This window comes from Fukomys damarensis, unplaced genomic scaffold, assembly GCF_012274545.1.
Source record: "Fukomys damarensis isolate Sample0158 unplaced genomic scaffold, DMR_v1.0_HiC HiC_scaffold_14, whole genome shotgun sequence".
Taxonomy (NCBI): domain Eukaryota; kingdom Metazoa; phylum Chordata; class Mammalia; order Rodentia; family Bathyergidae; genus Fukomys; species Fukomys damarensis.
In genome coordinates this window covers 54,264,636-54,279,916 of record NW_022900926.1, presented here as the reverse complement: position 1 = coordinate 54,279,916, position 15,281 = coordinate 54,264,636, and the positions used below count along the sequence as shown (strand labels likewise).

The window sequence follows — 15,281 nt, the reverse complement described above, 5'->3', positions numbered from 1 at the left end:
TTTTTTTTTTTTTTTTTACTGGGGTCAAACTTGGGACCTTGTGCTTGTGAGGTAGGCAGTGGCACCACTGAGCTAAATCTCTGGCCCTTGTTATTCAACTTTTATTCAACAAATACTTCATAAACATGTGTCTTGTGCCCAGCCCTGTGGGTACAGCAGAGGATAAGTCTGCAGCCAACTGGAACATATATTCTAACTTCAGTTCTCTAAATACAGCTCCTTTTACAGAGCAACTTAGATTGCTGTTTACTTTTTATTTCAGTAAGGACAGCATTACTAGCCGTCATTGGGTTTATGCCAACAAAAGGTTCTCTAGATTACACACCTGAGGAAAGAAGAGCGCTTTGCCTAAGTATGGATATCCTTTCTGTTCAGTCTGTTTCTTTCTTATTCCTAGGACATGGTATCACTGGTCATCTCTGTGAAGAGAGGCGCCCACCCCAAATTTATATGTGTATATTCATTCTTTTTTGGACATCATCATGCCTCCATATCACATGCCTGCTAGACAACATTCACAGCTCTCCTGCCAAGCCATCAGATGTATAGCCAAAGCTGAAATCATTATCTCTGATCTATCTCTTCTGTGTTCCTGACTTACTAAATGGCATCATACTTTTGAAAATCACTTTTTATCTCAAAGCCTTCCTGTCTATTCCCCTCTTTACCAGTATCTAGTTAGGACATGAAGTCCTTAGATTCTTAGCCTCTTGTCTTTTCAAGATCTGTAACTGGGGGCTGGAGATTTAGCTCAGTGGTTTCACCACCTGCCTTGCAAGCACAAGGGCCAAGTTCGATTCCCGGTATCAAAAAAAAAAGATCCTTAACTGAGCATAGCTCTGTACTGGTATTGAGGACATCAGTGTATCTTTATATATTAGTTCTTTAGATGCCAGTTGTGTAAATCATTTTCAAAAAGGTGCCAATACAACTTTTAAAAACAGCTTTTTTACTGTTCATTAAGCATCCACCATATATTTTGGAGTATTTGTAATAGGCCCAAAATGTGTTTATTTCTAAGGCTAATGGACGATTTGAAGTGGGCAAGAAAATCTGTTTGAGCATCTCAGGACATCATCCTGAAACTTGGCAGCCTTCATGGAGTAGTGAGTATTAATTAAAAATGAATTTAAATCTTAGAAAGTTTTATTCAGTTCATTATAATGAATAAAAATACACTCTTGAGATTGAAGTTGTTTTGGGTAAATAATTTGATATTGAATAAATAATAAAAATGCTTTTTCATGTCTAGATTTTTGCCAGCATGTTAATACAGCTCCTGTATTTGTACTTCTTCTGTGAAAGTCTTTGATTCTTTTTTTTATCTTTTCAGAATTAACCCAGTTTCCTTTACAAAGCAACTTAGATTGCTGTTTACTTTTTTAATTTCAGTAAGGACAGCATTACTAGCCATCATTGGGTTTATGCCAACAAAAGGGGAAGGAGCCATAGGTTCTCTAGATTACACACCTGAGGAAAGAAGAGCACTTGCCAAAAAGTAAGTTTTGCATCTCATTCTTTGTTAGGAAGCAGGCTCTGTCTCTTATTTTGTGAGTGACCTTGGCTCACAGTCTTATCTTATTGTTGATATTGTACAAATCCAATTCTCCTGAGTTCTTTCTTTTTTTTGGAACCAGGATCCAAGTTAGGACCTTGCACTTGTGAGGCAGGCAGTGGCACCACTGAGCTAAATCCCTGGCCCCAATTCTACTTATTTCTTTAGGGTTACTAGAATCTACTAAATTTTATGATTCTTTTGGTGGTTCTGGAGGAGGAGGGTTGATCCCAGGGCCTTAATAGTGCTGGGCAAGTGTTCTTCTATCGAAGTATACTTCCAGCCCTGCTATCTCATTTTTTAAAAGCAGTCGATAGTATTCTCTTAAGACGCATTTTACAATAGTGGGAGACATATTCTCCTGGAAATCATTTCTGGTTGTCTCTACTCAGAAAGTATCATGGAAGAAAAAAAAACAAAAACCTAATGATTACTTTTATTTAGCTTTTCATGAGATTAAAAACCGGGTGAGAGTAGAGGGAATTCACTGGTATCTACAGTATACAGCTCATGGTACTTACATAATAAATTATCAGAGTAAAGTAAAAATTTTATCAAGTTGTGATTGCCCAGTGTTACTACCTACACTGTCTTTTTTTCAGGTGCATTTTTTTGTCTATATAAAGTTAGTCATTTAATTTAAAGTTATCTTTCCTATGATTAGTGCTGAGATCTAACTCTTGATTTTGATAATTTCCTTGTACTGGAATTTGCTACCTGCCTTATTATGATGAGTTATAGCACATTTTACCCTAGCACAGCCCAGAGTGGCCTCCATAGATATTTATCAAATAGTTAGGGTGTGGGGGAATAGCCTAGTGGTACATTACTTATCGGCACTCAATTACCAACACCAGAAAATAAAAAAATAAAGTTATATTTTAGGGAAGATTTGGTAGACATTGTTTTGGGGTTTTTTTGTACCAGGGATCGAACTTGGGTCTTTGCACTTGCGAGGCAGGGAGTGGAACCACTGAGCTAAATCCCCTGTCTGACATTCTGTTCTTACTATCAACTATTATTCCCAAATTCTGGAGATATACTTTACTTGAAACTACTGTTCACAGGTTACAATATGTACTTTGCATACATAGTATTTTTATTTGATTTCCTGTGTTGGCTTTCTCTTTCGATAATTTTATCCAGTTGATTTCATGTACAACCTTTTTAAAAAAAACAAGTTTGGTTTCTTATAGTCGTACAGCATTTTGGTATATATATTCTAGCTTCTTGGTCTGTGATAGAAGCCCTTTTAAAAATGACTTTCCATTCAGCCATGGTAGTCTACTGTCCTTGTGGATAAACTATACATTAAGAATAAACACTTAAGGCTGGAGATTTGGCTTAGTGGTTCCGCTGCCTGCCTTGCAAGTGCAAGGACCCGAGTTTGATCACTGGTACCACAAAAAAGAAAAGAATAAACACTTTCCTATAAAGTTCATCTGACTTCTCAATACAAAAACAATATATTCTAAGGAAATATGAACAACAGTGCTGCTTCTGGTGAAACAAAGTATCTATCAGAAATACAAAGCATTACTTTTATAAATTTTCACATCATTTTATAAAATTATTTTGCTGCAGAGCGTTTTTTATACACAGTAACTAATTGTCTTGGTGAATTAGTATATAAACTATCTTGATCATTTTTACTTTTTCTTTCCTTCTTCCCCCTCTGTTTTTTTTATTTTATAAATTTAAGTGCATGTTCTTAAGATCTTAGGCTTTTGACTTATCAATCTAGAAGCACCATAAAAAATTGTTTTGCTTTTTATTTTTTGTAATGCTGGGGATCATACTTTATAGCCTTGCACATGTTAAGCAACTGTTCTACCCAGAGCTGCATCCTCAGCCCTAAAAACATGTTTTAAAAAAGAAGTTCAGTAATGTGACTGTGTGTTTCTATAGATTATACGTTTATTTTCAGTCATTAAAATCCTTATAGCAATTTTTTTTTTTTTTTTTTGGTTTTTTGAGACAGGGTCTCACTATATAGTTGAGACTGACCTGGAACTCATTATGTAGCCCAGGCTGGTCTCGAATTCAGAGTGATCCTCCTGCCTCAGCCTCCCAAGTGCTGGGATTACAGATGTGCGCCACCACGCCCGGCAAAATCCTCATAGCAATTTGAATACAAAGGGGATAGTGGAAAATTATATCTAAGGAAATAAGTGAATTCAGGTTTATCTTTAGAATGTATTTAATATAATCAGTGATAGATTCATTCTTAGTATTTCCCACAAGTTCTTCCAAGTCTTCAAGTTATACTGCTGTTTAAATGAGTAGGTTTGTAAATTTTTTCAAGAAATAATTGTGAAGTCTTAAGTTGACTTATTTACTGCTTTATGTTTCTGCTAAAAGATAGTTTGAGTTTTATAAAGGGCCCTTTTCGTAACCTTTAAATGGGCTTGTTATGTGTGAACTTAAGGACAATATCATAGATAATTTATACATTTTGTCACTATATAGATTTAAAGTTTAGTTTTCTTCTGGTAGTTTATTTTTAAAAAAAATCTAAGCCCTGGACCTTTTTTAATACAAAATCTTTTTCTACCAGATCACAAGATTTCTGTTGTGAAGGCTGTGGCTCTGCCATGAAGGATGTCCTGTTGCCTTTAAAATCGGGAAGTGACGCAAGCCAGGCTGACGAAGAAGCCAAGGAACTTGCAAGACAAATCAGTTTTAAGGTACCATAATTCCTAAATAAATTCTCATTATCTAGACTTTTTGTTTACTACTGAATTTTGGATAGAAAGAAAGCAATGTAGTTTTATTGCAATAGGTTTTACAAATAATTCTTTCTTATCACAAAACTCACAGTTCACAGGCTGGGTGTAGTAGTGTAGGCCTGTAGTCCCAGCTCTCTGGTGACAGCCAGGAGGATCACCATGAGTTCCGGGACAGCCTAGGCTACACAGTGAATTCAAGGCCAGCCTGAACTACATCATGAGATGCCATCTCAAAAAAAAAACATTAACAGCAGAGCAGTTAAAACCTGGACTCTGGTATACAATGCCAAGGTTCAAATCTCAACTTTGCATCTTATTAGTAGTTCAGTGTCAGACATATTACTTAACCATGATATATTTTTTTTCTCACCCATAGATAATGAGGGTATCCATCCTATCGGAATGGTATAAGGATTAAGTGAGTTAATATGGGTAGTACACATATTACATTTACCTTACCCCTGGTGCTTCATAAATTCTAGCTGTTATAAAAATATAGATAAGTAACAAGAATAAAATTATAAACCAGATGTGGTAGCACAAGCTTGTAATCCCAGCACTCAGGAAGCTGAGGCAAGAGGATTGCTACAAATTCCTCTCCAGCCTGGGCTAGTGAGACCCGGTCTCTTAAAAAATAAGTAAGGGCTGGAAATTTATCTCATTGGTGCTGCTGAAAGCTTAAGGTCCCGAGTTCGATCCCCTGTACCAAAAATTAAAGAAAAATAAAATTATCATCACCCATAATTACAGTCCCCCAAAATAACACAACATTTTGCCATATATTCCTTTTATTCCTTTTTCTGCATGTTTTACCCAGACATAGGATTTATATAGTATTTTAATACTTTGAGCAGCTGTACTTACAATTCTAATTTAAGAAGTGCTTAAAAAATATCAGCGTGTATCAAGCAACATGCTACCTCCTCCCCTTCTCCAGCTCTCTATACCCTGTCTGTCCTTCTGGGTTCATTCAACTCAACCTGCAATTATTGAATATTAAGCAGCACTTCATAATCAAACCCATTGACATTTTTACAGCAAACTTAGGGCTGTTGACACTAATGAGGGATAAAGACTACTAGGGGCCTGGGAATGTTGTTCAGTGGTAGAGCCCTTGTCTGACTGTACGAGGTTTGATCTACACTGCCACAGTTAAACAAACATTGCTAAAGACTGCAGTGTAGCTCAGTAGTAGAGTGCTTGCCTAGCACCTGTGACATGTGTCATTTGATTTCCAGCAATGGGAAAAAAATAAGACTTCAGTTGTGTCACATCACTTCATACCAGGCTTTGCCTAAAAATTGTCCAAAACAGCTTTTTATGAGTCCTTTTTAGAACTATAGATTGTGAGCCATGGTGTTGGTTTTGTTCCTCACCAAGTAACAACTCTTGAGAACAGGGATTGTCTCTTCCTGTAATGCCTAGGACAGTGTTAGACACATAGGTGTGAAAAGCTTTACTGATTGATAATACCTATTCAAGTAGCCATAAAAATAAATCCAAGAGAGGGAATTTAATAGGTTGTGTGTTGTTCTATATGTTTCTTCTTGTAACACTGTTCTTGGGTATTTCTTATTTATAGGCAGAAGTCAGTTCATCTGGAAAGACCATTGCTGAATCAGAATTAAATCACTCCTTTTCACTAAATGATTTACAAGATACCATACCTACAGCATTCCAGGATGCTATGGCCAGCACTTCGGTATGACTCTTACTTTTTAATATATATATTTCTATATCATTATCATTTGGAATAGAAGAAGGTCTCAGATCAAATATATGAAAATTTGGTTTTCTGAAAAGTTGGGTTTCAGCCCTACTCTTAATGACTTGTACAATGGTACTTCGGTTCACAAACTCAATTCTCTCCACATTTCTTGTTGTAAACCAAATGGTACAAGAACTAAATCAAATTTCCCTGTAAGGTCAACATTGAATTTAACCACTGAATTTGATTTGGTTTTTGTCCAAATCAGTTTGTGACCAGAATCATGGAAAGAATCAAGAACTGAGGTACCACTTCATTATCTTAAAGAATTTAAAGAATTTATTCAAACTTCCTGGCCTTTGGTTTTCTTTTTTAAGTGAGGCTAGAGGAAATAATTTTTAAGTCCTGTTGTCCTTCCAGAATTCTGTGATTTTTTTTGAAAAGTTAGTTTCAATATAGAGGTAGACTCTGAATAAAACAAAATACGTTAAGCTATTTTCTAAATGAGTACTATCTTTGGCAGGTTTGTGAAACTACATTAAAGCACTGACTTAATGCATATATGCAGCCAAAAGTTTACCTTAGACTTGCTTTGTCCATTGCACAAGCCACTAGCTACATGGGACAATCTTAGTTCACATTTAAATTAATAAAAATTAAGTGAAATTCAAAACTTAATTCCCTAGTCACACTAGCCATAGCCATGTGTGGCTAGTGGCCCCCATCTATAAATGTGTAGACACAGAACTTTACTATCACTGCCCAGTTCTATTTGACCATGCTCCCTTGTCCTTAGCATCCTTAAAGTAATTACTGAAAGAATGAATGAGCTGGGCATGGCGGCGCACACCTGTAATCCCAGCACTTGGGAGGCTGAGGCAGGAGGATCGCTGCGAGTTCGAGACCAGCTCAGGCTACATAGTGAGTTCCAGGTCAGTCTCAACTACACAGTGAGACCCTGTCTCAAAAAACCAAAAAAAAAAAAAAAAAAGGAATGAACGAATGCCATGCATTTTGTTAGTTGTTCCTTGACCTATTGTCAAAAAAATTGGTGGGCCTAGGTCATCAGAGACTGATTTAAAAAGTTTAACTGGACTGATGCTAAATAGGATTACAGGGAAAAACAGTGACTTCTGTATGTATATAAAAGACAAACTGAACTGTTTTGGGGTCTTTAATAAAATATTGTATTATTAGGTAGTCACATCTATTTTCTCTCCAGTTTGTGGAGGACATTTGTTTGTTTGTTTGTTTTCTTTTTTTGAGACAGGATCTCACTATGTAGTTGAGACTGACCTGGAACTCACTGTGTAGCCCAGGTTGGTCTTGAACTCACAGCGATCCTCCTGCCTCAGTCTCCCCAGTGCTGGGATTACAGGTGTGCACCACCACACACAGTTTGTGGAGGACTTTAGAAGGTCAGGAAAATTGAAAATGAAGCTAGGAAAAAGCAGGCTTGACCTTTATCCAGGAATAACATTATAACTGGACTGAATAGTTGTGAGTGGATTTTTTCTATTTAGAGTGAGCTAAGCAGAGAAAAGTAGGATGGAGGAGAGCAGAGAGAAGGGCCTCTAAGGGAGTTCTGTACTAGGGTGAGGGCTGAAGTTGAAAGTATGGGAAAAAAGTGATGTAGATGAGTATAAGTTTTTACATGATCCCAAAACAGTTGTATGAATGCAGAGGAATATAGTGAATTGATTTTCACATAGTTGTAATTTGAAATGCTAAAGTTTCAGATTATTTTTCATTATTAATATTCTTTTTTTTTTTTTTTTGGTACCAGGGATCGAGCTTGGGTCCTTGCGCTTGTGAGGCAGGCAGTGGAACCACTGAGCTAAATCCCCTGCCCGATACTTTAAAATAATACTAGAAACACTGGTAAAGAAATCAAGAAATATAAATCAGCTAGACTACAACAATGTCAGTATTATGGTAGTATTTATTTTCATGTACATAAAACAGGATTGTTTTTCATAGATACAGTTCACTAATTGAGACCAATTTTAGTTAAAATATGCATAAAAAATAAATTGTCTACAATTACAAGTGGATCTTTTAATTACATTTGCATATAAACTCAAAATGTGATTATATAATTTGACCACTATGGAATTAATGGAAACCTGGTTTTGGGGAGGGGTAGCTGCTTTATATGCAAATATAATATAAATTCACTGAGATATTATACATCAAATCCCAGATAAGCTACATTTTTTTTCTGTAGCCTTGAGGGGGTGAGAGACTGGAAAGTCTAAACACAGCAGATAACATCAGGCCATCTGTTGGTTTTTGATGCAGATTTTTTAGCTATGTAGAAATGGAAAAAATAGCTGATGGTAGTTTTATGTTCTTCCAGTTTATCAAATTTTCCTCTTTTCCTAGGGATTGAGGTTCTGAATAAACCATTCCATTTCCTAATAAAAACTACCATAAAATTATCTCACAGATGCTGGTTATTTTGTTATTATAGAAAAATTGATATATATTGCTAGGGATTTAACTATAACTATGATATCACTAGGTTTTAGTCAGTAATGTGTCATCCAAAAGGCATCAGAAATGTAGGAATGTAATTAAAACATTATATTTAAATATTTCTATTAAATGCATATACCGAACTATTACCTACAGTCAATATTTTAAGGAATTGTTTTTCTAAATATATTAATCATACTAATATAAGACCAAAAACCTCTTAAGTAAATTTCCATTTTTTTGAACCTTACTCTAGATGCTTCCAAATAATAAGCAGTTGTGTATTCTAAGCACTTTATATCATTATCCCATTTAATCTTCACAACTGCTGAATTGGATATTATCCTCATTGTACAGATGAGGGAGCTGAGATTTGGTTAAATAACTTGCTTAAAGTTACAAATGTACTAAGTGGCAAAGCCAACCCAGTAATGATAGGGCTCCCTGTTTTGGTCAAATTTTTAGGCAGGATAATGTTCTCCCCTCACACTAATGGGAAAAAAATAAAAGCTTTAATATGAACCAATCTCGTGTTAATTTTTGGATTGATATTACCATCATTTTTTTTCTTTTCCTTAAGAACCTCTTTCCTTTTAAGTCTTGAACATGTTGGTTCTCTTCAGTACTTTATGTTCTTGGCTGAGCAGTCAGAAGAATGGGAAGTTTCTACTGGAAATTTTCTTACTGGCTGCCATAACTCAGCTAAACTCTTTGAGTATTTGTTAATTCACCATATGACACTTGTGACAATGTGTATGGCTCATAAAATGCTGGGCTGTGTTTGTACTCTTCACTGAACAGATTGCTCCTTGGAGTCTTGGATTATGGATGCCCAAGTACACACAACTCCAATTCAATATCAGCACTAACTTTTATTTCTAACTCAAAGTCAGTGGTTCTGTTTTATGAGTCACTACATTTGAGTGATTCTAAAGAATAGTTTTAAGAAACTCAGATTTAGATTTAAGCCTTTGAATATTGAGATAAATGTCAAATTTAAAATAGAAATTCTTTTGCAGGTAATGTAGGTGAGCAGGTTTTTTCTCTATGTTTAAAGCTGTTGCCAGCACAAAGTTTAACTGCTTACCTTTTAAGAAGAGTATTTGAATTATTGATTACTTTGTCTTCCAGGTATTTAAATTTTCTCTAATAGAAATTATTTTGAAAGCTTTTTATACTTAAGTATGTATTATGTGAGTAAAACATGCCCCTTTTTTTGTTTGTTTGAAAGAATGTGTACTGGCAATAACATGTAGCCAGTGTACATTGGTTGTTTTCAATAAAAGAATTAAAGTCCATCATATTACTATATAGAGTTAAGGTGTCTGTATATAAATACTATGGAACTCATATTTTCCATAGCTTCCTCGAATATGCCCTCACCAGTTTTCTTATTGATAAGCCAGCCATATTTAAGATTAAAGCACTAACTGTCACATTCTGGTTATGCTGTAACCAGTCATGAAAGCAGCAGTCAGTGTGCCAAAGTAGAGGCTACACTGAGCTGCACCTTATTACCTCAGCATTGTTGTTAGATGTGCCCATGGAACCCTTGAACAGTGTAAGGTATCCAATACTAAGCAAAAGATACTTATGGACTTTTTTTTTTTTTGATACTGGGGATCAAACTTTGGTCCGTATGCTTGTGAGTCAGGTGGCAAAACCACTGAGCTAAATCCCCGGCTAGGATACTTATGGACTTGTGTTCAGTTCACTTCTCAGCAATTGTGAGAAAGGGTGAGCCTAATTTGAAGACCACATCTAAAATTTCTGCAGTATTACTATGAAGAATTTATGGTTTGAAATTGCTTCCTGTGGTCTATTACTATTAGTAAAGTATGTTGATAGAGTAAGAAAATACTGGAAGAAACCTGGTTAATGAAACCAGGTTGCTTTTTTTTCCATTTAAAATGTATAATTTTCAGCCTTAAAAGAGGAAATCAAATTATTTCCCTTCTTGGATCTCCTAAGAGAAATGACAGATGCTTAGTAATACTGCTAGAATTGTATCTGAGGGAGACTAGAAAGCTATTTGTGGAGAAAACAGGTAAACGTGTACTATGTACTTCGTTGCTGGTAAATTCCTTCTCTACCTCATGGGTACTCAGAATTTGTGTTAATGGCTTACTTAGCAGGGTGAGTTATTTGTCTCAGCATTCACATAATTCTTGGTAGTTTTTGCCCTTAGTCATATTTAACATTCTGAGATTCCTTGTATTCTTGAATAGATAACTATACCTACAAATTTTATTTGCAAAATCTCTTAGTATGCAGCCCAGAATCCCTCAGCAGCATCCTTTCAACAACCTACTCAGCCTGCAGCTAAGAATACCTCCATGAGCCCTCGACAGCGCCGGGCCCAGCAGCAGAGTCAAAGAAGGTCATCCATGTCACCAGATGTAATACAGGGCCAGCAGCCACGAGACAACCACATGGATCATGGCGGATCAGCTGTATTGATTGTCGTCCTGACTTTGGCATTGGCAGCTCTTATATTCCGACGAATATATATGGCCAATGAATACATATTTGACTTTGAGTTATAATACTGTTTTGTGAATTAAGAGCTGTGACTCACCTGCTTCATTAAACATTCTGCATTGGGTATAATCTAAGAATTGTTTACAAAGAAATTATTTTGTATCTATCTTTCATTCCTTTTTTGATCTTTATAAATTCCTTATAAATTTAGCTAGACATTCAGACCATGCCAAGCAGTGTATCCTGCATAGTTTAAAAGATTGGAATTCAGTTCCTTTTCTCGCTGTTTGATCTGCTTCACAGGGAAATAACTTACTATTATTTCTGATGCCTCAGTTTCTTCTTTAAATTTGCAATACCTTTCTGTATAGTTATTTGAAATTTTCAGATAAAAGATGTTATTTTAAGTTCCTATGAGTATTATTAATACCATTTATTGAGTACTGCTCAATAGGTAGAATGATATAGGGATAGAAGAATTGAAAAGGGAAAAAGCAAAATTCCAAGTAGCTTCTTTAAAGTGTCATTCATAGGGTATACATTGGGACTGACTGCCCATTCTGTGACTTTGTGTTCTAAATAACTTCAGTGAAAATAACTTTATTTTGGTCAAACATTTCTGAGGAAATGAAATTACATTTTTGTTATTGGTCGTTACTTGAAGTACTTTGTAACCACTTTGATATGCTCTTATCATTACCCTATCTCCAGTATGCACACAGATGAAAGAAAGAAGACAGTCCTTTATGACCTTTGGAAGAAAGAGCCCAAGCCTTGATTTTCTTCTAGAAGTTATGGGGGAGGATCTTAGGATTTGAATGTTTGCTGTGCTTTGAAGTATCTTTTGAAACATATGCCTAGCTCTGTGATCACAATAAATTGTAATTATTCCAGGAATATACATAATGTACCATTTCATGTATCATTTTAATAGAAAAGCTCAGGGGCCCAAGAAGCAGTGATAGAAGTTAGAAAAATCTTTACTCAGAATTGTCTACCTAACAAAGCCCAAGAAAGATTTTCAGTGAAACAGATCAATATCTTACTTAGTGCTATCCAGTTCCACATATGCTAGTAAGATAATTTCATTGTAATGATATCTGTTGAGACCATATAATCACAAAAAACAATTTTCCTTGGCATGTTTAGTTAGCAGCACTTTGGATGTTACTAATGAAGATTTAATTTTAAAATACAAGCAGTCTCCAGCTTCCAAACAAGTTATACTTTAGAAATGCATTTATAATTTCCTTTTACAACTCAGTGTAAATGAAGTTTAGGTTTTAGACCAGACCATGAAAGTTAGCCCACATGTATCTGGAATAGTTTAGGGGAGGGTATTCATAAAGTCCTCCTGTGATTTTAACTGAAGTTCTAGGCAAGGGAAAAAATTCATAAAATTATTTTAAAGGCAAATTTAATTTTTACTCTTATGGGGAGCTTGGATCTGTTAAGTATCAGACATAATTTCTATTTTCATTAAAGTTTTCCATTATGTCTGCATCTTTAAAAAGTACATGTTATTTACTGCTATATAAATAAAATTGTCTTAAAAAAACAAACAGTGGGCTGGGGATTTAGCTCAGGGGTTCCACTGCCTGCCTCACAAGGGCCTGAGTTCTATCCGCAGTACCAAAAAAAAAAATTGTCTTAAATTTAATAACTTAGCATTTTAAAATTGTTCACAGAGTGTTTCTGTTATATTTACAGCTGAAGTTGGAAAACTCTAAAGAGACCAAGGACTTTATGGAAACCTCATGTCAGGAAAGTTATAGATTACCATTTTAGAACTCTATTGCCATGAGAAAATACATTCTAAGGTCTTGGTTCATGACAGAAGCTATTAGAAATATTGGAAGTCACCAACCCAACTGGGAAGACCAGTTAGCATTGTCACCTGAGGAAGAAATCCTCATGCCCTCAACCTAACCTGAGACTGTGCTAGAAATAGATTTCTTTTCATTTAATCATCTAGTCACACTTGAGCCAATCTATGGATCTATGTGATCTTGCTGCATGTTTCCATGAGGTGTGCTTGTGGTTTATAATTAAGTGTTGTGCAGACCCTTTAATCTGATGTACTTGTCTTCCCTTACCCATCAAGTAACTGGCTACTTGCTTGTTTGTGTTGGGATTTATAGCACTTGATAGCACATCTGAAAGTGGAACATTTTTCACCTCACATATGCTCCCTAAAAATCCTTAAGTTGTCCCTCTGACCCTCATTGTGCGACCAGAAAGCCACATTAAATTTGATCTGGGGCTGTTTTAATTGAAACTCCCACTGAAGGTCTTATTCAGGAAATTATTATTTTTAAAGCCCCACTTTAATCCTTTAATTTCAACATAAGCCCAAGCTGGACGTATAATATGGTAGGTGAAGGCTTAGAATTCCTTATTGCCCTAATTCTGAAAGTTAGATAATTCATGGATTTTTCTTTGGCACCACAATACATGACTACTTATCAAGATAGTTAAAATGGCATGCTTCCAAAATACATGGGTTACCTGTAACTGTTTAAGCCAATGAACCTTTCAGGTTTTATGTAATGTGGGGCTTTTATGTAGCACTTTATTTCCATCTGCTTATTTTATTCTGAAATAGATAAGCTTCATAAAAATCCTCAGTTTTTTAAAACTAAAAATTGTTTATTGTTTTGACTATGGAAATATAAAATTTCCTATGTTAGGCAAATAACTTCATTTTGGTTTATGAACAAACATTCTAATATCTGAGACTCCTTTTTTATAGATCAAAATCAGTTAACAATTAAACCTCATGCACCTGGACTTGAGCAGAAACCTAGGGTGAAGTAAGCCTACATTGTTTTATTTCTTGCTAGTACATATATGCGATGTAAATGTGTTTAGTGAACCAGACATTAACCAAGAATCATGTATATATTGATTTACGCACCACTGCAGCCCTCGTAGGAGGTGTGCATGTCCCAATGTCAGGTGCCTTCAGAACCAATTTGAGCTGCTTAATAAAACCACTGGCTGTGTTCATACCTCGTTTTTGACCAAAGGTTGAATTCTTGCCCACCTAGCCTTATCTCTCACATCTTCTCCCTTGACCATCTTTTTCTTGTCTTCCCTCCTCTTCATGTTCTCTTCACTATTCTAAAATAGCCATTCTCTCTTCAGTTACTGCAGTTACCTCTTAAAATTTCTCTTAAGTTTTCCTCCATTCCTCACACAGCCAGACTCTTCTTCAGCACACAGATCTGAACTGTCTCTCCTACTGCTCCTAAGGTATACCTAAACTCTAATGCTAGGACACAAAGCTGTGTTTGACCAGAGTCTGCCTAGCTTTCTGGACTAATCTGCTCTCTTGTCTATCATGAAATGATGTTGAGGCCTTCCCACAGCTTTAAGCCAGTGCAACTGACTCCTCAAAGAAATGAGTAAGTGTTAAAAATTCTGCCATCTATGGGCTGGAGATTTAGCTCAGTGGTGCTGCCGCCTGTCTCACAAGCACAAGGTCCCAAGTTTGAGCCCCGGTACAAAAAAAAAAAAAAAAAAATTCTGCCATCTGCATAGACTGATGCCATAGACAGTAATTAACTCAAAATGTATCAAAGACTTAAACGTTGAACTAAAACTATAAAACTCTTAGAAGGAAACAAGATCTTTGTCCCAGTGGGTTCTTGGATAAAAGATCAGAAGTACAAGCAACCAAAGAAAAAATATGTTATAGTTCATCAAAAAAAAAAAAAATGTTTTAACACTATCAAAGTGAAAAGACAACACAAAATATTTACATGTAAGAATATCTGAGTAATAGTTACAATTCAACAGTGAAAAGATAACCTGATTTTAAAATGGCAACAGATTTTTACAAAGAAGGTATACAAATAGCCATTGTATACTTGTTAGTCATTAGGGAACTGTATATCAAAACCACAATGAGATACCATTTCATTCTCATAGGATAGCTAGAATAAAAAAGCTTGATAACAGGGCTGGAGATTTAGCTCAGGGCCTGAGTTTGATTCCTGATACTGCAAAGAAAAGATAAATGGTGAAGATGCAGAGAAACTGGGAATGCTTTGTATTTCTTGTGGGGATGTAAAATAACAGGTACTTTGAAAAACTGTCTGGCAGTGTGCCTCAAAAAGCAGAACAAAGTTATCACCCAGCAGTCCCATTCCCATGTATGTATCCAAAAGAGAAAAACATGTTCACACACAAACTTGTTTGCAAATACTTCAGCATTACTGTTAATAGTGAAAAGCGGGCCAGGGATTTAGCTCAGTGGTTCGGTGGCCTGCCTTGCAAGTGCAAGGACCCAAGTTCAATCCCTGGTACCAAAAAAAAAAAAAAAAAA

The 15,281-nt window shown here is 35.7% G+C and overlaps 1 protein-coding gene across 2 annotated transcripts in view; it reads left to right on the top strand.

Annotated features, from left to right (window-relative positions):
• Window positions 1-12,548, top strand: part of Ube2j1 (ubiquitin conjugating enzyme E2 J1) — a 21,342-nt gene extending 8,794 nt beyond the window's left edge. For both annotated transcript variants that reach the window (XM_033763385.1, XM_010633248.3), the window contains exons 4-8: window positions 1,022-1,106; window positions 1,393-1,498; window positions 4,113-4,242; window positions 5,867-5,986; window positions 10,738-12,548. In XM_033763385.1, coding sequence (XP_033619276.1) covers window positions 1,022-1,106; window positions 1,393-1,498; window positions 4,113-4,242; window positions 5,867-5,986; window positions 10,738-11,016 — 720 coding nt within the window. In that variant the 3' untranslated portion in view covers window positions 11,017-12,548. The remainder of the gene's footprint in view (window positions 1-1,021; window positions 1,107-1,392; window positions 1,499-4,112; window positions 4,243-5,866; window positions 5,987-10,737) is intronic.
• Window positions 12,549-15,281: the final 2,733 nt, after the last annotated feature.